This window comes from Mobula hypostoma, chromosome 4 (genome assembly GCF_963921235.1).
Source record: "Mobula hypostoma chromosome 4, sMobHyp1.1, whole genome shotgun sequence".
NCBI classification, from domain to species: domain Eukaryota; kingdom Metazoa; phylum Chordata; class Chondrichthyes; order Myliobatiformes; family Myliobatidae; genus Mobula; species Mobula hypostoma.
In genome coordinates, this window is record NC_086100.1 from 18,797,047 (window position 1) to 18,819,207 (window position 22,161).

At 40.8% G+C, this 22,161-nt stretch overlaps 1 protein-coding gene across 1 annotated transcript in view; it reads left to right on the forward strand.

The window, feature by feature from the left end:
* The window catches only part of LOC134345155 (profilin-2-like), a 45,238-nt gene that overhangs the window by 17,421 nt on the left and 5,656 nt on the right, over positions 1-22,161 (forward strand). The window contains exon 2 of the mRNA XM_063045367.1: positions 12,744-12,936. Coding sequence (XP_062901437.1) covers positions 12,744-12,936 — 193 coding nt within the window. The remainder of the gene's footprint in view (positions 1-12,743; positions 12,937-22,161) is intronic.

The window sequence follows — 22,161 nt, forward strand, 5'->3', positions numbered from 1 at the left end:
GCTGCCCGGCACATAAATGTCGGCCCAGATCAGAGGCGACACAATTGGTAATCGCCTCTGATCTGTGCAGCACCTATTTAATTAGCTTATTTATTTCGGCATTTTCTTAAAGATGTGCTGGGTGCGTCCAGGCTACCGCTGCACCACTGCATGTTTGGCAGCAATGTATCGGTCCACGGCCTGGAGGTTGGGACTACTGGAGTGGTGGGACACTGAAGTATCATCTCATCGCCGTCTGTTTCCATCAGGGCAGGTAGGTCATCTTATTCTATGTCTGCCTGCCTAGATGTTGAAGGTCAAGGTTCGTCGTCTACTGTGGCTGATGTGGAAGGCTTGAAAAATGACAGTATGCTTGACTGCTTAGCCTCGCGCATTTTTCTATCATACAGTTCTTTGTAAGCACTCAAACCATCCTGCAAATATGCCCTAAACCTACCTATCCTTTCAAAATTAAAGTCGTACTTTTCTGCAATCATTGCAGCGAAATCTCACACAGTTGCTTCACGTTCAGTTCCTGGACGACTTCACTCGGTCCGTTCGCTACTGCATTCGGTTTCGATTGTTATCCTTTCCTCTTCCAATTGCATCAGCTCTTCATCGATCAGTTCTTGGTCATGGGATGCCAAAACGTCTTCAACATCATCTTCGTCAGCTTCCACAAGCCAAGCTCACTTTGTCCTTCCTTCGTTCACCAGGATTGAAATGCTTAATTATGTCTGGTTTTACGCTAAGTGTAACATCCTTACGAGCTCTTTTAGGCTTTTCCGATACCTTAGAACTCATCTTGCAAACGGATGCTCAAAATAAATCAACATAAAGCACTGAAGCTCACAGGCACATGTTTAAGCAACACTGGCTAGAATGCAGTTCCGGGGGAGGAGCTTGGCTGCTCGGGGCGCGCACTGCCTTTTTTCGTAACAGTGAAAACACCTTCTGTTAGTGAAAACGGGTAACTAATGTAGGTCTTTCGTAACAGCGAGGTGTTGTAAAACGAACGTTTGAAAAGCAGGGAACACCTGTATTCTACATTTTCTGATCTTGTGTCACCTTTTTCTGAGGAGTTGATTTCATTTGCAACACAATGGTGGAGGAACTTGGCAGATCAGGCAGTGTCAATAGAAAAATGAACAGTTGACGTTTTGTGCTGAGACCCTCTTCAGGACTGAGAGGGAAGGGGTAGATGCCTGAACTAAAAGGTGGCGGGAGGGTAAAGAGGCTGGCTAGAAGGCGGTAGGTGAAACCAGATTGGTGGGAAAGGTCAAGGGTTACAGAAGAATGAATCTGATGGAAGAGGAGGAGGAGACGCAGGAGGAAGTAATAGCCAGGTAAGTAGTAAAAGGTCAGTGTGAATTAGAGAAGGGGGGTGGTGGGTGGATTTACTTCATTGGAAGGAGAAATCAATATTTGTATCATTAGGTTGAAGGGTACCCAGTTGGAATATAAGGCATTGCTCCTCCACCCTAAGGGTGGCCCTGAATGGACGTGAGGAAGGTGGTGTACAGGCAGGTGTAGCATTTGGGCTGCTTACAGGGAGATTAGTGAGGAGAGACAAATGGACAAGGGAATCGTGGAGGTAGTGATCCCTGAGGAAAGTAGGGGGAGGGGTTTGGGAGGTAAAGATGTGTTTATTGGTAGGATCCTTTGGAGTTGGCTGAAGTTGTGGAGGGTAATGTGTTGGATGCAGAGGCTGATGGGGTGGTAGTTAGGACAACATGGACTCTTGTCACTGTTACAGCAGTGGGAAGATTGGTTGAGTGCAGATGTATGGGAAATGGAGGAGACGCAGGTAAGAGTAGCATTATTTGTAGAGGGAGGTATACCCTATAAAGGAGGATGACGTTTCTTATGTTCTGGAATAGAAAGCCATATCCTGAGAACAGATGTGCCGGAGGCGAAGAAAATGAGAAAAAAGGAATAGTAGTTGTACAGGAGATGGGTAGGAAGAGGTATACTCGAGATAACTTTGGGAATCAGTAGCTTTATAAAAGATGTTGGTTGACAGTTCAAGAAGGGGAGAGGCCCAAGAGACATCAGAGATCTCCCAAGTGGATTTCAGGTCAGGGTAAAAGAGGCAAAATTGATAAAATTGACAAGCTCAACATGGGTGCATGAAGCAGCACCAATGCAGTCATCAATGTAGTGGAGGAAGAGTTGGGGAGTATAACATAGAACATACAGCACAGTGCAGGCCCTTTGGCCCACAATGTTGTGCCAACCCTTAAACCCTGCCTCCCATATACCCCCCCCCACCTTAAATTCCTCCATATAAGCTAGGGAAGGCTTCGAACTTGGACTACATAGTCGACAAAGCAGCCGGTAGAGCTTGTTTAGTGTGAATGGTGATGGCTACCTCTTGGGGTTTGAGAAAGTGGGAGGAGCCAAAGGAAAAATTGTTAAAGGGTGAGAATCAGTTCTGCTGGATGGAGTGGTAGTGTTTGTAGAGGAAGATTGACAGAAAAACCAACCAAAGAAACTGGGCTTTGGGCCTTGTTGATGAGGGATAGGAGTGTTTAGGACTGAACATAAATAGTGAAGATGAGGTGATCAGGACCAGGGTATTGAAAGTTACTGAGAAGATCTGAAGGCGTGAGTAGGTGGGAAGGCACTGAACTAAGAGGGATAGAATGGAGTGGAGAGCAGCTTGTACTTGAGTCTACTAGGGGAAAGGCTATCTTGGATTGGGTGTTGTGTAATAACCCAGATCTTAGGGAGCTTAACATAAAGGAACTCTTAGGAGGCAGTGATCATAACATGATTGAATTCATACTGCAATTTGAGAGGGAAAAGTTCAAGTCACCAGTGTCAGTATCACAATAGAATGAAGGGGTTTACAGAGGCATGAGAAGAGCTTGCCCAGGTGGATTGGTGAAGGATACTGGCAGGGATGATGGCAGAGCAGAGGTGGCTGATGTTTCTGGGAACAGTTCACAAGGCGCAGGATAGATGTCCCACAGAAGAAGTTGTTCTGAAATGGCAGGTGTAGGCAACTGTGGCTGATAAGGGAAGTTGAGGACTGCAATAAAAGGGCAGCAATAGTGAATGGGAAGTTGGATGATTGGGAAGCTTTTAAAATCCAACAAAAGCTAACTAAAAATGCTATAAGGGAAAAGATGAAAGTGCAAATGAGCCAATAAAATAAAAAGCAGGATACAAAGTATATTTTTCAGTATATAAAGGGTAAAATGGAGATGAGAGTTGATATTGGACCACTGGAAAACGATTTTGGTGAGGTAGTAATGGGGAACAAAGAAATGGCAAATGAACTTAATGTGTACTTTGCACCAGTCTACACTGTGGAAGACACTAGCAGTGTGCCAGAGGTCTGAGTGTTGGGGAGCAGGAGCTTGTGCCATTGCTAGTACAAAAAAAAAGTGCTAGGCAAACTCAAAGGTGGATAATCATCTGGAACATATGGACTACCTCCCAGAGTCCTGAGAGAGGTTGCTGAAAAGATGATGGATGCATTGGTCGTAATCTTTAAAGAATCACTTGATCCTGGCATAGTCCTGGAGGACTAGTAAATTGCAAATATCATTCCACTCCACTCTTTAAGAAGGGAAGAAGGCAAAAGAAAGGAAATTATGGGTGAGTTAGCCTAACCTCAGTGGTTGGGGGAAATATTAAGGATGAGGTTTTGGGGTACTTGGAGACTAATGATTTTTTTAAAAAAGTCAAAATCAGCATGGTTTCTGTAAAGGGAAATCTTGCCTGAGAAATTGCTGGAGTTCTTCAAGGAAGTAACAAGCAGGGTGGACAAAGGAGAGGCAGTGGATATCACTTACTTGGCTATTCAGAAGGTATTTGATAAGGTGCCACACATGAGACTGCTTAACAAGATCAAATCCTATGGCATTACAGGAAAGATAGTGACATGGATGGAGAATTGGCTGACAGCCAGGAGGCAGCGAGTGGGAATAAAAGGGGCCTTTTCTGGTTGACTGCCAGTTATTAGTGGTGTTTCTCTGGTCAATATTGGGACCGCTACTTTTCACATTGTTTGTCAATGATTTGGATGATGGAATTGCTGGCTTTGTGGCAAAGTTTGCGGATGATGCAAAGATAGGTGAAGGGGTAGGTAGTGAATCAATGTGATTGCATCAGGACTTGGACAAATTGGCAAAAAAGGTGGCAGATGGAATAGTGCTGGGAAAGGTATGATGCATTTTGGTAAAAGGAATAATAGTGCGGACTATCTAAATGGGGAGAAAGTTCAAACATCGGAGGTGTAGAGCGACTTGGTCCTCGTGCAAGTCTCCCAGTAGGTTGGCATTATTTCAAGGGAAATAGTATGTAAAGGCAAGGAGATAATGCTGAGGCTTTATGAGACACTAGTTAGGCTGTTCTTGGAGTATTGTCAACAGTTTTGGGCCCTCTATCTCAGAAAGGTTGTCATTGGAGAGAGTCCAGAGTAGGTTCGAGGATGATTCTGGGAATGAGGGTGTTAATATATGAGGAACATTAGGCAGTTTTGGGCCTGTAGTCACTGGAATTTAGAAGAATGCATAGGGATCTCATTGAAACTTACTGAGTGTTGAAAGGTCTAGATAAGGTGGATGTGAAGAGGATGTTTCCTATGATGGGGGAGAGCACAGCCTCAAACTTAAAGTGCGACTTAGGCTACGTCCACACTACACCGGATAATTTTGAAAACGCCGGTTTTGAGTGAAAACGACAGGCATCCACACTAAGCGTTTTTCAAAATATCTCTGTCCACATTAGATGGATATTTGGGCAAATCTCCTCCTACTGGGCATGCACAGGACACACAGAAGACAAGCGAAGCGGAAACTGTATACTTGGTGTGCATTTGTCCAGTTACAGAGTGGAAAAACTTAAAAGGAAATTGCTCTTGGCTCTCGCGCAGGAGGACTTAAAACTAAAAAAAAAACAAATACTGGAGCGTATGGAGGCAACCGACAGGGAGTTCACGGACAGTATGACCCGCTGACGACGAACATTGAAAAACTGACTAACTCTGTTGCATTAATAAAGCACCTTGTTAAATGTATAAAGCATGTCTGCATCAGTGTTATCTTGTATTTCCATACAATGTTACATTAGGCCGATACACATCTATTGGTCAGAGAAGTACTTGTATAAATAGGTAAACCACCTTGGTTCTTAGTTCTTGATCCTCCAAAATATTTCGCATGGAATTTAAACTGGAGGTGGCGGAGGGTGTTTTCTGTCCTTACCTTCATAAAAGCAAGGACAGAAAACAGGGCAAAGTGAGTATACTTATTTATTCAGTAAGCTATGGGTCAAAGTATTTGGTGAGTATATTTCTAGCTCTTCTGGCTTCGGTCTCGTTGCTGTCTGTTCTGAAATTAAGTTCTGCGAAGCACAGAATCAAATATCACTGTGATGATTGTATGCTGTAGTATCAATTGTTTGGTGACGAAGTAATAATAATAATTCGAAGAAGAAAACAATGAAATGCCGCGCTGCTGCCATCTGTTGCGGCACGTCATGACAGCGGTTACGCTGTACACCCTGCAACGGATATTAGGCGTTTTCAGATTTATTCACTCTGGAGACCATTTCTGAAAATCTCTGTTTTCGGGGGATGAAAACGCCATTTTAGTGCGGACAGAGGGTCAAAACGAAGAGAAAAAGCTTTGTTTTCAAAATTATCCAGCATAGTGTGGACGTAGCCTTATTAGAACAGAGGCAAGGAGGAATTTTTTAAGACAGTAGTGAATCTGTGGAATGCTCTGCCACAGACTGGTGGAGGCCATAGGTATATTTAAGGCAGAAGTTGTTAGTTTCCTGATTGGTCAAAGCATCAAAGGATATTGAGAAAAGACAGGTGTCTGGGGTTGAGTGGGCTCTGGGATCAGCAATGATAGAATGGCGGAGCCTACTTGATGGGCTGAATAGCCTAATTCTGCTCCTATGTTTTATGGAGGTAGGGGGACATGAGTTCAATAGGGCAGGAGCAGTCAGAGACAATAGGCCAACCAGACAGTCGTTTGTTGGTCCTGGGTAGGATGTAGAAGTGAGCAGTGCAGCTAAGGGAACTATAAGTTTGCCAGTGGTTGGGAGTTCTCCAGAGTGGATGAGGTCAATGATAGTGGCAGAGACAGTTTTCTGATGGTGTCAAGTGGGGTCCTTGAGTAGGTATTAGGTGGTGTCTGAGAGTTTTCACTGGGCCTCAGCAAGTGTGCCACACTTCAACAGCCCTTTTGTGGGTTTGATGGCAAGGTTGAGATTGATGAGAGAGTGAAAGACAGTGCATTCAGAAGAGTCAGGTTGCAGGAGGATTTCATTTTTTGCCCACTGAGCCACCTCATCCTGCCTGCCTGTCCTTTCTATACAGTGTGCAAGGTTGGATGTTAAGCTTCCAACTAGATCTTTGTTCGGTCAGTCTCTGTGATAGCAAAACATCATACCTGTTCATTTTTAACTTTGCTACCTTATTCCGTGTAATATATATTCAACTACACTTTCAATCTTATGGTCATTACCCTTTTCAATTTTGTCTCCATATTACCAGAAGTTAGATTCTTAACCCTTTCTAAATTTTTCCTTTACTTTTTCTGAAGTCTTTCATAACTTCACCTACATTCTGCCTTTGTTATCCTCACTTTTCCAAATTGTTCAACCCATCCACTACTATTTAGATTTAAAGACACACTTCAACTCATTTCACTGAGTGCAAATTTGGCCTATCAACTGCCTGTCCTTCCTCACGATCTCACTACATGCTGCATCTGCTTGTGTATACCAACTGAACCATCCTCTCCCACCACTGATTACATAACCCCTGTCTAGTTAAAACCTTCCCCAACAGCTCTAGCAGACTTGCAAGGAAATTAGTCACCATTAGTTCAGTTGTAACCTGTCCTTTTTGTGTAAGTCATGCCTTCCCCGAGAGATCCCAAAGATCCAGAAATCTGAAACCCTGACCCCGCACCTATTTATTTTAGCCACCAACTCATCTGCCAAATCGTTCTACTCTTGTCCTGTCTGCTTGTGGAACAGGCAGCATTTCAGATATTACTACCCTTGAGGTACCACTTTTTAGTTTCTTTCCGAGCTCCATATACTGTCCTTCAGGACCTCATCCCTTTCCTATCGATGTTGTTGGTACCAATGTGTATCACAAACTCTGGCTGCCTACCCTCTCTTTTAGGATGATGGGCAGATAGAGTAGGGAGAAGCTGAAAGTGAAGACAGCAGGGCTCACTGCTAATTCCCATTGTTGTCACATATAACCCTACAGCTGTTATCTTGACCTTCACCCTTTCCCCACCAACTTTTTTCCCCTCTTTAGTCCACTTCCAACTTTTATCCACTTACTTCTCGCCCAGATCCAACACTTCCCCAGCTGGTTCCATTTATTGTCCTTCACCCCTCCTTAATCCACTTGTTATGTACTGGCTGCTGCCTCACCAACTCCCCTCTCCAGTTTAAGCTGGCCATCTTCCCTCTATGTTTAGATCTGATGTAGGGTCTCAATCTGAATTCTTAGCAATTTCCACCCCCCAATTGAAGATGCTATTGAGTACTCTGAGTTGCTTCCAAAATGTGACTCTTGGCACCACAGGTCATCTTGCTCAGTACAATCAGAAGTATAAAAAATAAATACTGGAAATACTCAGTTGTGTTCCATTTTTTTTGGGGGGGGGAGGAAGGAGGGAGAACATATGGGTTTGATGACGAAGTTGAGTTTGTGAAGCTGCAGGGTGGGGTGAGGGATTTGAAAAATATGCCTCCAATAAGATTAAACCAAGGCAATAAGCTTTAAGCAATAAGTGAATGGGTCTAGTTGGATGAGAATATAGACAAAAGAATTAGTTGTGCACAGTAAGACAGACCCAGCAGGTCAGGCTGGGCAAGCCCTCTACTCCCAGGATGACAAGAGGTGAACTAATTATGGATAACTGGTACAGCTTGAGAAAAAAGCGAATTGCCTGATGTTGATGATTTCAATATTGAGTCCAGAGTGCAACAATGTGCTTGGGTAGAAAATGAGCTACTGTTCCTCAAAGCTTGCCTTGAGCTTCAGTGTGCTGGAACAGGAGGCCTACAGACTGATAGGTTAAGGTGGTGCTGAATTAGTGGTAGTCAATGGGCCCCTTGAAGTTGCCCTTGTAGGCTGAATAGACATGTTACACAAAATTATCTGCATTAGGTCTCTCCAGTGTAGAGGGTGCCATATTGTGAACACTGATTGCAATACACTAGATTAAAGGATAACTAAATTGCTGTTTCACTATGAGAGAGTGGGTTCCTGGACGGTGGGAAAGGAAGATATGAAAGGACATTGTGGTTGCAAGGGTAATTGCTGTAAGAAAGGGTATTTAGTGGGATTGAGGGTGGAATAGGCAGTCACAACAAGAACAATTCTTGTAACATACTTAAAAAGAAGTCTGGTGGCGCAGTCTCTTTCGAGATGGCAGGAATTGTGAAGGTTGGTGGGGTGGAAGATGAGGTCTCCATGTCCTGTCCTGGAGGCAAGCATTTCCCGCCCCTGTCAATCACCCCTCGAGCAGAAGAACAGGAAATGGGTAAGATGCAGTCAAGGATTTTCTTAACTACAGTATAGGGAAGCTGTTGTTTAGAAATGTATTTTGGGTGCAACTTTATGGAAAGTTTCTGGTACAAATGAGATGACAAATTGGTTTTATTATTAGCTCATGTACTGAGAAACAGTGGAAAAACTTTGTTTTGCTTGCCATCCGTAGGGAAGCATAGTTTGGAGCCGTGAGAGTACCCATAGCTACACCCTTGATCTGGATAAAATGAGTGGAGTTGAAATCGTTGACTCTGAGTTATGGTTTATCCAGAAATAAGTCTTGGTGGAGAGGAACCAGTTGTGCCTCTGAAGGAAGAAGAGGAGTTCCCTCATTAATCCTGCTGTGATGTGGAAAGACTAAGCATAGGGCCAGGGGCTTGGAACCAGTCAAAGTGGCAGAGAGCATTGGAGCTGCCTTGTGATGACAGCCAGCTAGAAATGTCTACCTAGTTTATGATGACCTGTGTTGCTTTGATTTGTTACTTGACTAGGCTGGACTTGGAGCCTTCTAGATATTTAACCATTAATGGTGACAAAAGTTTGTTTTTATTTAAACTGGGCTTTCATGCAAATATTTCAGGACTCTGAAGGAGTACATTACATAATGATTTAAAAAAACTTAATAAATCAATGAAAAGCATCATTCATGATACTACTGGTGACTTGAATCTAGTGCTCTTCAGTGGGTACCTAAAGAAACATGTTTGAAATAAGTAGGCTGTTGGCAGGAAAATGGCTAAAGCCATTAGCCAATTGGTGTAAACTGGCACACCGTGAACCAATTTGTAGGGAGAAGGCAAAAGTGGGATGTGAAAGACAAAACATGCAGCACCCAAGATCACAAGTACAAGCTTCATTACTCAAGCCACATACTCAGTCCCAGATAGGTAATGCATGTAAAGTTGCATTTCAGTTTATTTGTAGTTGCTATGTTACTGAACTAATTTGAAAAATAATGACTCAAAGATAAGTCAAATATCATTTAATTTAAGTGAGACGTTTTGCTGGGAAGTGTATTATTTATGATGGGTTAGATGGTGCTTGTTCTGGCCTAATGAATATACAGTACTTGACCCTGTACTTTGCCTTCAGTTGCTCCTTGACCCTGCATGTCCAAAACCCGATACCGCTCTGTCACTTTGCAAATGTTCCTCGAGTGGCTTCAAAAAAAGACTTCAAATTGTTTTCCATTATTCTGGTGACCATGAACATTTAAAACAGGTCAGATACTTTTTAGAAAGTTAAAGTCATAAGAATAGTTGTGCATGTAGTATGTACATTTATACAATACTCCAGACACTTGTGAGATTAGTAACCCTATTTAAATAGATGGGATTGGATTACACACTATAACTGCCTCTAGTTTAAAAAAAACTAGATGAAGACTTGGATGTAAGGTTGATCTACTCCCATAGCTTGGCACCTCAATACCCTGCTCCTCCTCTAATGCATTGGTTGGTGGTCTCTACACATCTGGCAAAAGGTCCTCTTGGTTGAAATATTTTTAGATTTTATTTACAGATACAGCATGGAACAGGCCCTTCTGGCCCAACGAGCTGCACTGCCCAGCAACTCACCTAATTAACCCTAGCCTAATCGCAATGACCAATTAACCTACTAACCAGTTGTGTCTTTGGAATGTGGTCACGGGGAGAATGTACAGACACCTTACAGGCAGTGTTGGAATTGAACTCCAAACTATGGAACATCCCAAGCTGTAGTAGTGTTCTGCTAACTACTACGCTACCGTGGCTGGTTTGAAGTATTACATTTTGGTTTTGAATTGTCATCCTGGAGGGGAAAAAAAATACCAAAACTGTTTAGGGGAAAATTAAATAAGTTTCTGAAGGAAAGTGGGTTCAAATGTTTTTAATAAACGCCCTATCTTGTAGGATGGATGTATTCTTTGTACCTAGAATGAATTGCAGAAGTTGTATTTGAAATGCACCTGGTGATAGTTGTAGTGAATGCTGGGCACTACTTCAGAGTGTGAAACGTGCAGTGGATTCTGGAGACACAAAATCATTGGGAATTTACACATTTATTCAAAGTGAATATTGAATGCTATGGAAGAAACTCCCTTTTATGGAATTTGACAAATTATATTAAAAACAGACTTTAGTTTGACTTTGCTAGCAGCCGAATGAGTGCAAGTCTTATCTTTGATATATAGCCCAAATGTAATACAAGTATTGTATCATATTGGTAGTTCATCTTTTTGATAAGTGATTAGCCATGGTCTATCTACATTTTGAGGCTGTATTGAAAATTGGGCTTTGTTCCTTCACAAATTTATTAGATGATCTTTTTTCCAGCTGTCTATAGGAGGGACAAAATTTCCTGCCATTTAAATAGGACACTATCTGAAAAATAGAAGAATTCTAAAGAGCTTTTGTACAATAATTGGTTTGCCCTACAATGTTAGTAGTTAAGTGCATGTTTTTTTATTTGACAACCGTATTGGCCTGTGGTAGTTTAACTATTATACTTTGCCTATGATTCCTGATTTTCACACTTAAAAGAATAATCTCAAAAAAATATTTGAAGTATAGTTAGTCAAATATTCTGGTGCATATTTTTCAAACTATCTAGTTAATCTGCAGTGTTTATTCAGTGTTGAGAATCAGATATTCAGCAATTTAATTTTTTATATATTTGATATACAGCAGAGTAACAGGCTCTTCTGGCCCAACCATTCCGTGCCATCCAATTACACCCATGTGACTGATTAACCTACTAACCTGTATATCTTTGGAATGTCAGGGGAAACCCACGTGGTCAGAGAGAATGTACAAACTATTCACAGACTGCGGCGGTTATAGAACCCGGGTCGCTAGTGCTGTATTGGTGATGTGCTAACCGCTATGCTACAGTGCCGTCCCCCATGTTCATGTTGCTAACCAAAAAGTAAATCACTCGGTCTTATTTTGTTTCATTTGGACACTGAATTTATTTGCAATTTCACTGCAATAGTGGAAGGATGGGCAAAGGGTTCTTGGCCAGATCATGCAGTTCTAAACACTGGCAATTGTGGAAGGTCAGATATCAGTAACAGTAGACTAAGAGAATCTAAAATTAGCATTTCTGAGTTTGAAGGATGTAATGTAAAAAAACAAGCTGTCCAGTCTTGGTTAGCTAAGCAGTGTCTTAAGGTTCAAGTGATGACTGCTTCATGAGTGTGGTCTACTTCTGGAATGGATTTAGATGGATGGAGTTTCGACAGGTGGCTACTGCAGCATAGAAACCAGGCCCATCACTTGCAGTCTGAGCCAGACATGAAACACCCATTTATACAATTGCATTTTTATTCTTCCCTTATCTCCATGAACTCATCTCCACACGAAGGGTAATTTAAAGGCCATTAAACTTGGCAGCCCACACACCTGCGACATGGGAGGAGGGAAGGGAATCCACACAGTCACAGGGAAATGTGCTATATAGTTCTAGACTTCAGGATTGAACCTGGATTTGCGGCACTGAGGCAGCTGTGCCATTGCTGCCCAGATGTCTGTAAAACTTCAAAAGAACAGCTTAGGGCTGCATTTGTCAATAACATTGTCAAATTGTTAAGCTTATCTAGTTCTTTAAATATTTTGGTTGAATCTGGAAACCATTTTGAAGGAAATTCCTGCCAAAAAGGAATGTCTGATGGCATAGTTGCAATTTACGAATCTGATTCTTCTGCTAACAGTTATTGGCCCTTCTAGTAGAATGGGCTTCTTGACATTGTACTGTTTTAGCTATGCAATGTGACTGATTTGATTCAGAGCTCTGAATATGTTAAAATTTTTGTGCTAATTTGTTTAGAATGGTGGGTCTGGTTTATTATAATATCTGGATGTTAAAATTAACGACTCTGGGCCTTTCCATACAAAAAATTGCATTTCTGCCTGAAGGTTGCATCTACATTCCAAGCAAGTTGGTCAACCTTCGTTGGCTGTAAGAGGTGCATACTCCAAGGGGGGGTTATTTTGCACCTGACTTCCTATCCACACTTTCTGCGGTTGCACTTCAGCTATTTATTTGTAGCTCTTTCCCCCTTGCTTTGCTCTGCCCCGCATATGAAAACCAAGGAGCAGTTTTTTTTTGTGTAATTCATGGGTTATGGAAGGCTGATACTGTATAATGCTTGGCATATGCAGATTATTGCATTTTACATTTATTATACTGTGACTCATCACACAAAGTACTGAGCTTTTACCACTTAAATTTTCTTCAACAGCCTCCAGAAATAGATGTGGTGGTTGGAAAGGATCGTCAAAGTTTCTTTACCAATGGCTTGGTCCTGGGTGGAAGGAAATGCTCCGTTATCAGAGATAGCCTGTTTGTTGAAGGTGACTGCACAATGGACATCAGGACAAAGAGCCAAGCTGGAGAACCAACGTACAATGTTTCTGTAGGCAGAGCTGGCAAAAGTAAGTAGTGCAGATCAAATATGTTGGTTACCTACCTGATTTTAATATGAATCTCAAGTATGTAGATTGCATTTTAAAATTTTTTTTTGGTAGTGTGGAATTTCATTACATCACTGTACTCTTTTACAAAAATGTTAAAAGTTTTTGGGGAAATGAGCTGGTATGTTTTCCCATTCTACGTTAGTGCAAGTGATTTCACCAAGTTGATCTTCTAGAAGTGTTTACCTTTGATTCTTTATATTGAAATAAGGTAAGTTCCAGGCAGATTTGTTTCCTGTACAGAAGTTAGTTTTGACTGAGCTATTTTGCACATTAGATACTTGTGTCCAAAAACATTCTTCTGTTATAATTAAAACAGCCAAACTATAGCCTGAATGTTAGCAGGTTTTCCATCTGAACTTTAGCAGTCCGTTAGCATTTAACTTTCAGCGCAGTGAGTATTTTGTATGCATATCCAAACATGGAAGTCGGTCACCTTCCTGACATTTGCAGGCAGGAATTGGATACTAGGCTTTGCCATTGGATTATATGCGATAACTATTGTACTTTGATACAAGACCAAGGTCTACCAGTCTGCCACTAACTGCGTTTTGTGAGAAGGAGTAGGCAAATGTCTGTAAGGTTCTGCTGATCTGTGCTAATTTGGAAGTATTCTCACCATGCATTTTCAGACCACCTTGTTCTCTCATTTTTGGTCAGTAGTCATGCTATGTTGGTAGTGGAAGGGGTTGATGATTAGGAAAGTTGACATTAGTTCTCCAGTGGCTTGGGTGCTGTTAAACACTTTACACTTGAGTCCATTTATACTAATATAGAAAAGTCACGTTCCTGATTTTTGTATTTTGCAAGTGCTGAAGATACTTTAGGGTTGTCATTGACCTACTAATGGAGTTACTTAATCTTTCACATCATATTTATCTGGGGATACTTGATGTCTAGGAGCTACACTTGTGTGACTGGTTTAATTGAACTTTAGTTACTGGTTTCAGATGCTGGTGATGTTCTTAATATGTAATGCCTCATTGAGAATGTTAGCCCCTTGGCTTGCTGATTGTTACTACTCATCAATTCAAGATTAGTTGATCAAGTTTTGCATCCCTATTTGTTGAGGGATTGTGACAGAGAAGTAATTAAATCAGCCCCATTTTTGACCTAGTTGGAGATAGGAACATTGGTTGAGGAAGTCTTTGAATACAGTGAGGACATAAGCTTAGTGAGAATTTGGTTAACGTCATAATGCCTCAGCTTAGCAGTATAGGTAAAATAAAAGTGGCCTTTAAGCGGGTTGTTTTAGTTTATAACATTGACTACTTCAATCACTTTAAAGCTGAAAAATTTTAGGTATAGAATATTCTCAGGCAATTTTCCAGATGTTGGTGTACAGGTTTCTAAGAAGCTTATGTGTAATTAGAGTATTCATTACTGCTAGTATGTTTCTCCTAATTTGTTGACTTGCATTGGAAATGGCAATTTCTTGATTGCATTCAACAGAAAGCTCCATGCAGTAAGTTCTTTTTGCAATAATGAAGAAGAAAATACAAGGTCTTTAGTATCAAGTGACCTTTAAATTGATTGCCATTCATAATTAAAGAAGATTGTAATGGTAATTCTAAATGTCAATTGACCTTGAAGCATTTAAAACTGTGAAGTGTATCAGAAACCTATATTCTACATGATAAAATGTGATGGGCATAATATTCTTACTGAATAGAATTGATTCAAGTTAGGAGAAAGGCTGGTGGCACACAATGCTGGAGGAACTCAGCAGGTAAGGCAGCATCTATAGAAAGGAATAAACCAGTCAACACTTTGGGAGAAAGACAGGTATATCTTTGGTCTGCATTTTGACCACACTTTAAACTGTACCCATAAGTCTTACAAAATGCTCTTTATTATTAGCTCAGTGAGGCCATTTAGATAAGTTTCAAAACACTTAGCTGCCTCAAGGTTTTGACCTTCAGCCTGAACAATGTTATCTTACCTTCCTTACAGTAAATTAATACTTTGGGGATGTGACTTGCTTCAACAGATCAGAACAAATACTTATTAAGTTACATATTTCTAAGGGGTTGGTTCATATTGCAGCAGATTAAATGTATCACGGGGTTTGCAGTTCCTGTCCATATCATTCTTATTTGGGGGTAAAATGTGTGCTGCATTGATCAAAATATGTATTGTCAGTCAATTCAGTGTGAAAGCAGTCCTTTTCCCGCAATTTCTATGCTGGGCAAATACCTATCTATACAAATCCTACTTCTCTGCACTCAACCCAGAGTACTTGTCTGTATTTAGATGAATACTTGCCATTAATGGATATTGCCTATAGTATCCCCAGGGCAGTGTTCAGTGATGAATTTCTTTATCCCTAGTCTTCTATACAACTTCAGAAATTTTTCATTATCTACTCAATCTTTGCCCCTCTTTGCATGCATCAATCATTGCTCTTACTTCGTTCTTTAATTCCCCTACCTCCGTTACCAGTGCAATCTTTCTAAAGACCTACTGCCATTGATAATTGATAAGGAGTTCTAGGCTTTAGATTCAATTAGGGTGAGCTTGCGGGATTGAAGTTCCTGTCTACTTGCTTCCTTTATATTTGCTGTAAAATTTTAAATTTGGAAGGTGTCAGTGCAGCCTAATCAAGAATGCCATATATTTAGTAATGCAGCAACTGGACATCTGTTCACATAGATGTGCTAGCCAGAGACTGCTTCATCTTGGATAGTAGGTGAGCTGTACTTGAATTTCAGACTCCTACAGTATAGGTGGTAGAAGGAACTCTAAATGTCCATCCTCTGGCAACTTGTTACAACAATATCTTGTGATCATCTGGTTACGTTTCTAATCTAATTAGTTTATTAATTGGAAAATGAGCAATAGTTGTTGAAATGTGAGGATATTTGATTAGGCACTTTCTTGAGATCATCGTCTGTATGACATTTACATTGTGAATGTTTTTTGTTACGCTGTTATATTTGAATGCATGCAGTATATGGAATAAGGTAGATGATCTTGTAGCACTGTTAAAGATTGGTGGGTATGATGTGGGCATCACTGATTTGTGGCTGAAAGAAGATCATAGTTGGGAGCTTAACATCAAGGGTACACTTTGTATTGAAAGGACAGGCAGGTAGGTGAGGAAGATGTGGTGGTTCATTTGGTTTTTAAAAAATCATTCCTTAAGGATAGATGACTTTGGATCAGCGGATATAGAATCCTTGTGTGTAGTTATGTAACTGCAATTGTAAAAAGCCCCTGATGTGAGTTATATACAGGCCCCTGAACAGTAGTCAGGGTGTAGGATATAAATTTTAGCAGGAAATAGAAAAAGAATGTAGTAAGAGCAATGTTACAATAGTGACAGGGATTTCAATATGCAGATAGTTTGGGAAATCAGGCCAATGCTGGATCTTACGAGGGAAATTGTAGAATGCCTATGAAATGGCTTTTTAAGGCAACTTGTGGTTGAGCCCACTAGGGAAAAGGCAACTTCAGATCGGGTGTGGTGTAATGAGCCAGATTTGATTCAGGGGCTTAAGTTAAAGGAACCCTTAGGATGCAGTGATCATAATAGGATAGAATTCATCCTGAAGTTTGAGAGGAGTTAAAGTCAGACATATCAAAATTCCAGTGGAGTAAAGGGAGTTAGAGGCATGAGGGAGGACCTGGCCAAAGTTGATTGGAAGGGTACATTAGCAGGGTTGATGGCAGGGCAGCAATGGCTGGAGTTTCTGGGGGTAATTCAGAAGACGCCGGATAGATAAATTTCACATGGAGTATTTAAAGGGATGATGAAGCAACTGTGGCTGATGCACATAGTCCAATACTGCTTAAAAACGAGAGGGCATGTAGTATACCAAAAAAAATGTTGGGAAGTCAGAGGATTGGGAAGCTTTTAAAGACCAACAGAAGGCAACTGAAAAAAGTCATGCGGAGAGAAAAGATGAAATGTGAAGGTAAGGTAGCCAAAAGATACCAAATGTTTTCAGATACATAAAGAGTAAAAGAGGTGAGAGTGGATATTGAATCACTGGAAAATGATGCTGGAGAGGTTGTGTGAGGGACAAAGCAATAGCAGGTGAACTTAAGTATTTTGTGCCAGTCTTCAGTCTGAAAGACACTAGCAGTATGGCAGAAATTCGAGTGTGTCAGAGCAGAAGTGAATATAGTTGGTATTACTAAGGAGTAGGTACTTGGGAAGCAGAAAACTCTGAAGGTAGTTATGTTACCTGGATCAAATGGACTTACACCCCAGGATTCTGAAAGAGATGGAGATTGAGGAGGCATTAATGATCCTTCAAGAATCACTATTTTCTGGAATAGTTCTGGATGACTGGAAAATTGCAATGTCACTCCACTCTTTAAGAAGAAAAGGAGGCAGAAGAAAAGAAATATAGGCCAGTTGGCCTGACTTCAGTGGTTGGGAGGATGTTAGAGTCCATTATTAAGGATGAAGTTTTGAGTTACTTGATGGCGCATGATTAAATGGGTAGTAGTCAACATGACTTCCTTGAGGAGAAATCTTGCTTGACGCATCTGTTAGAATTCTGAGGAAATGACAGGCAAAGTTGACAAAGGAGAGTCTGGATGTTTATTTGGATTGTCAGTAGGCCCTTGACTGATTTTTCAGAAGGCCTTTGACAAGGCGCCACACAGGATGCTTAAGGCAAGAGCACATGGTGTTACAGGAAAGATACTAGCGTGGAAAGAAGATTGGCTGACTGACAGGAGGCAAAGAGTGGGAATAAAGGTGATCTATTCTGGTTGGCTGCTGATGACTAGTGGTGTTCTGCAAGGGTCAGTATTGGGACCTCTTTTCACATAATATGTAAACAACTTGAATGATGGAATTGATGTCAGACAATACAAAATGGGTGGAGGGGCAGTTAGTGTTGCCGCAGCGAGTCTGTAGAAGGACCTAGACCAGCTGGGCGGAGAATCATACACTTTGGTAGAAGGAATAAAAGTGTAGACTATTTTCTAAAAGGGAAGAAAATTCAAAAATCAAAGGTACAAAGGGACTTGGAAGTCCTTGTGCAGGATTCTTAAAGGTTAACTTGCAGGTTGTGTCGGTGGTAAGGAAGGCAAATGTAATGTTAGCATTCATTTCAAGAGGACTGTAATATAAAAGTGAGGATGTGACGCTGAGGCTTAATAAGGTATTGGTCAGACTATACTTGGAACATTGTGAGTAGTTTTGTGCCCCGTAACTAAGAAAGGATGTACTGGCATTAGTGAGGATTCAGGAGGTTGATGAGGAAGATTCTGGGAATGAATGAAAGGGTTGATGTAGAGGAGTGTTTAATGACTGGTCCTGTACTTGCTGGAGTTTAGAAGCATGAAAGGCCTGCACAGTTGACATGGAGAGGATGTTTCCTGTTGTGGGTGAGTCTAGGACCAGAGAGAACAGCTTCAGAATAGAAGGACATCCCTTTAAAACAGAGATGAGGAATTTCTTTAGCTGGCGGGTGTTGAATCTGTGGATTTCATTGCCACAGACAGGTGTGGAGGCCAAGTCATGGAGTATAGTTAAAGTGGATGTTTATAGGTTCTTGGTAGTCAGTATATCAAAGGTTATAGGAAGAAGGCAGAAGAATTGGGTTGATGGATAATACATCAGTCATAATAGAATGGCAGGGCAGACTCATGGGGCCAAGTCCCTATGTCTTATGGTATTATGGTCTTATTGGTTCACTCCTGTGTAGGTCTCAGCAGTCCATGCTGCACTACTTTATCTGAAGCCATTAGGACCATTCCCAAATTGATCAAATGAAATCTTTGAACTTGGGGTAGAGTCAAGCTTCCTTATAGCTGTAGTATAATTGAATTTTGAAGTCGGTATGAATTTGGGCATGGGGATGTGGTGTCTAAAAGATGTGAATGCTCCTTCCACTTGGATTAGCTGTCAATGGTAGCATAGTGGTTAGCTCGATGCTATTAGAGCTTGGGGTGTCAGAGTTCAGAGTTTAATCTAGGCATCTTCTGTAAGGAGTCCCTGTGTTTTCTCCAGGTCCTCTAAAGATGGATGGAGTAGTATAATTGGTCATTGTAGATTGTCCCGTTACTAGGTTAGGAAAATCAGAGTAGCTGGGGGTTGCTGGGTGGTGTGGCTCAAAGGACCAGAAAGACCTCTTCTGTGCTGTATCTCTAAGTAAAAGATTTGAATTCTGTAAATTTTCCATGTGTTCTGCAGGGTTGATTTTTTTTCCCCCTTCATGCTTGTCTAGTGATCTTGCTTTAATTAAACATGCAATGTCACTATTTTAAAATTCTTTATTCCAATGCCTATAAAACCACCAGTATTAGTTGAAATTGTACCTAATTTTGTAGATCTGTTTTTGTGAAATCAGAGACGCTTGTATTGGCCAAAATTGTGTTCCTTTGTGTTGTGCTTTGGTGTTAATTGCTGTCGATGATAACTTACCCTCTGCTGGAAGACCAATAGCATTGCTTTGCATTTTTAAATGATTCAAGAAATGAAAGTTGCTGAAGTGAATGGGAGGTAATTATGTTAGCCATTGGCTTCTGGTAATTTTGTAAATATTGTTGTAAATGATATTAAAAGATTGGATTTAAGAAATTGTCTAATTTCCCAAATTTTCTACTAAACAATTTTCTTGATTTCAATTGCCCAATCAAGTGTTGGAACAGTGTGACATCTGCTGAATGCTTTTGTCAGACTTCAAGCTGAATTTAAATTTGTTCCAAATTCTTTTGTCATTCCAGAAATCAGCAGCTCCATAAATTTACTACTCTTGTCCTATAATTAGAGCTTGTAATTTAACCAGCTAAATTTTGGAGTTGCAAATAATTAAGTTCTCTGCAAAGGCTCTCAGCATTGTGGTAATACTGCATCCTTCATCCTTGGCACTTCAGGTTAGTTGAAAAAATAAATAAATAATTCTCAAGTTGGGTTGATGGTTTTGGGCTTTTTCATGGAGGGTCAGAGATTGCCAGGTGGTGCTTTTAATGTTACAAACCTTGCTTTGAAACAGTTATTGTTCTGTTATGCTACCCAAGTTGGTAGTGGTTTAATATTTGAGGGTACAGAGTCTGGAAGCACAGTAAGGTAATCTTAAGAGAAGGCCCAGGTGGTTTGGATGAATTGAGCCAACTTGGAGGGTTGTGGAAGAAATGTCATTTGCTGCTGAAAGGGCAGGTGAAACGAATCAAATTAAAGACTAGAGCTGGCAAAGTTTGACTAGCTGAGGAGAGTAATATGCCCGTTCATAACGGTATTGTATTGAAGTGAGGGGAGGGGCAGGATCTTGAACGTGTTTCACACAAACTGTGTACTACCTAGGACAACGTATTGAGCAGAGTTGGGGATCAAGGTTTTAATTCATACTTGAACAGAATACTCATCTTTGCCACTCTAGAATCTTAATGCAACTTTTTAGAATTGAATCTCCTGCCCACTGCTTAAATTTCAGCACGGAACTGTAATGAAACTTCGGTTCTACACTGATTTCTCAGAGGGCAAAGTTAGCATTGGCTGTGATAAAATTAAGTTCATTTGACAAAGGACTATATTACAGAGTAAGGAATACAGTGCAGTTGCAACAATTTTTGTGCAAGAAAGGAAACTCAGTGGTAGCCTTTTTAATTCTTAAGCCAAATAATCAGTGACAGCGATTGTTATGAAGTATTCTTGTGCAGAATTTTTTTTACAAAATGTCCTAGAGATCAAAAGGAATTTCAATGGCAAAGACTAGAAACAATCAGACTATATAATTTATTGCCTTTTATTCCCTTGTCCTGTGCTGTAACTGCTACTTGTATCTACTGTTCTACAACTTCCCTAAAGAATAAGCTTCCTATGTTGAGCCTTTAATTATACTTCAGTATGACGGAAGGTATTCATCCGCGTTCCGTTGGTTCTCTCAGAGCACACCCATCATCCCCACTTCCTTACTTTCCTATACCCTATTCCATCACATGCCTTTCAACTTTCATAATTTTCGAACAATCCACATTAGAAATTCACTCTAGTGAGCTGAGTATCTACCAGTTATTGCATCTTTAAGATGTGTGAGGTATTTGCACATCGGGGAGAATGAAAGACCATTTTTAAAAAAAGTAGGATCAGTAGGTTGCTCAAGCCTGCTCTGCCATTCTGCATTAGGACTAACCTGCGCTATGCCTGATCCTTCATTGTCCAGTTCCCCACATCTCACTTCTTCCCTGATCTTTCAAATTTATCTACTGTGGATTTTGATTAATTGGGGCACATTCACTTAACCAAAGTTTCATGGAAATGTTTAAAAAGGTGGTAAAAAGACAAGTTGCTGTTTAACTTAAAGTGACAAATTCTGTATATAATGAAATACAGAACTAATTAGACTATCAGTATTACTACAGTACCCCAGTGGAGGTTGGTTGTAGGGGATTTGCAGCCCGTTCCTTAGCTGGAGCCTTCAGCATTTTGGGCATCGAGGGAGAGAGGAAGAGGAGAGCCATCCGCAGTACCACCGATGCGGCAGAGAGGGCCTCAAGATGGCTGTGGCTCAAAAGAGGCGAGCCACGGAGTCATAAGTTGCTAGCCATCTAAACACAAGCTGGGGTCTTATCAGCCCTGGCTGGGTCACTTGGAGGAGGTTGTATGATGTTGAAAGACCCGAAACACCCGATGATTCCAGGAACATCACTGAAGATGTGTCCAGAAGCATCAGTAGATGTATGTACACAGCTAAAACTGTATTAGTTCATAAGTTTCTGATGGAAGAATTCATCCAGTGTATGGTGCTATGTTCTTTTGATTGCCTGTAAATGAATAAAATCAGCATAGACACCTAGAGCAAATAATGGACTGCCTTCATAATATGCTTGATGATTGCATCCTCCAAATCTTTATTTTCATTGTAACATTGAAAGTTGTTGATATTTTCAAATTCTTCGTAGTTCCTAACTTTTTGAAATAGTGAAATGATTTCATTTTCACTCGACTGTTTCAAACATATCTAAGCTTAAAACCACAGTCAGCAAAACAGTTCTGAATTGTCTCACTACTTATTTTTCACCAACTGTCAGTGACAAAAATCAGTGCTTCTTGAGCATAAGCACACACCACTCAAGCTACTTAAGAACTGTTCACTCTAAACGCTGTGTAGTGTCTAATAGCCATGCAAGTGTATGCAACTGACGTTTGTTAGAAACTGTTTGGAAAAAGGCTCTGGCTTAATCCCAATTAAGCAGCATAGTGTCCTGACTAAACAAGAGAATTCC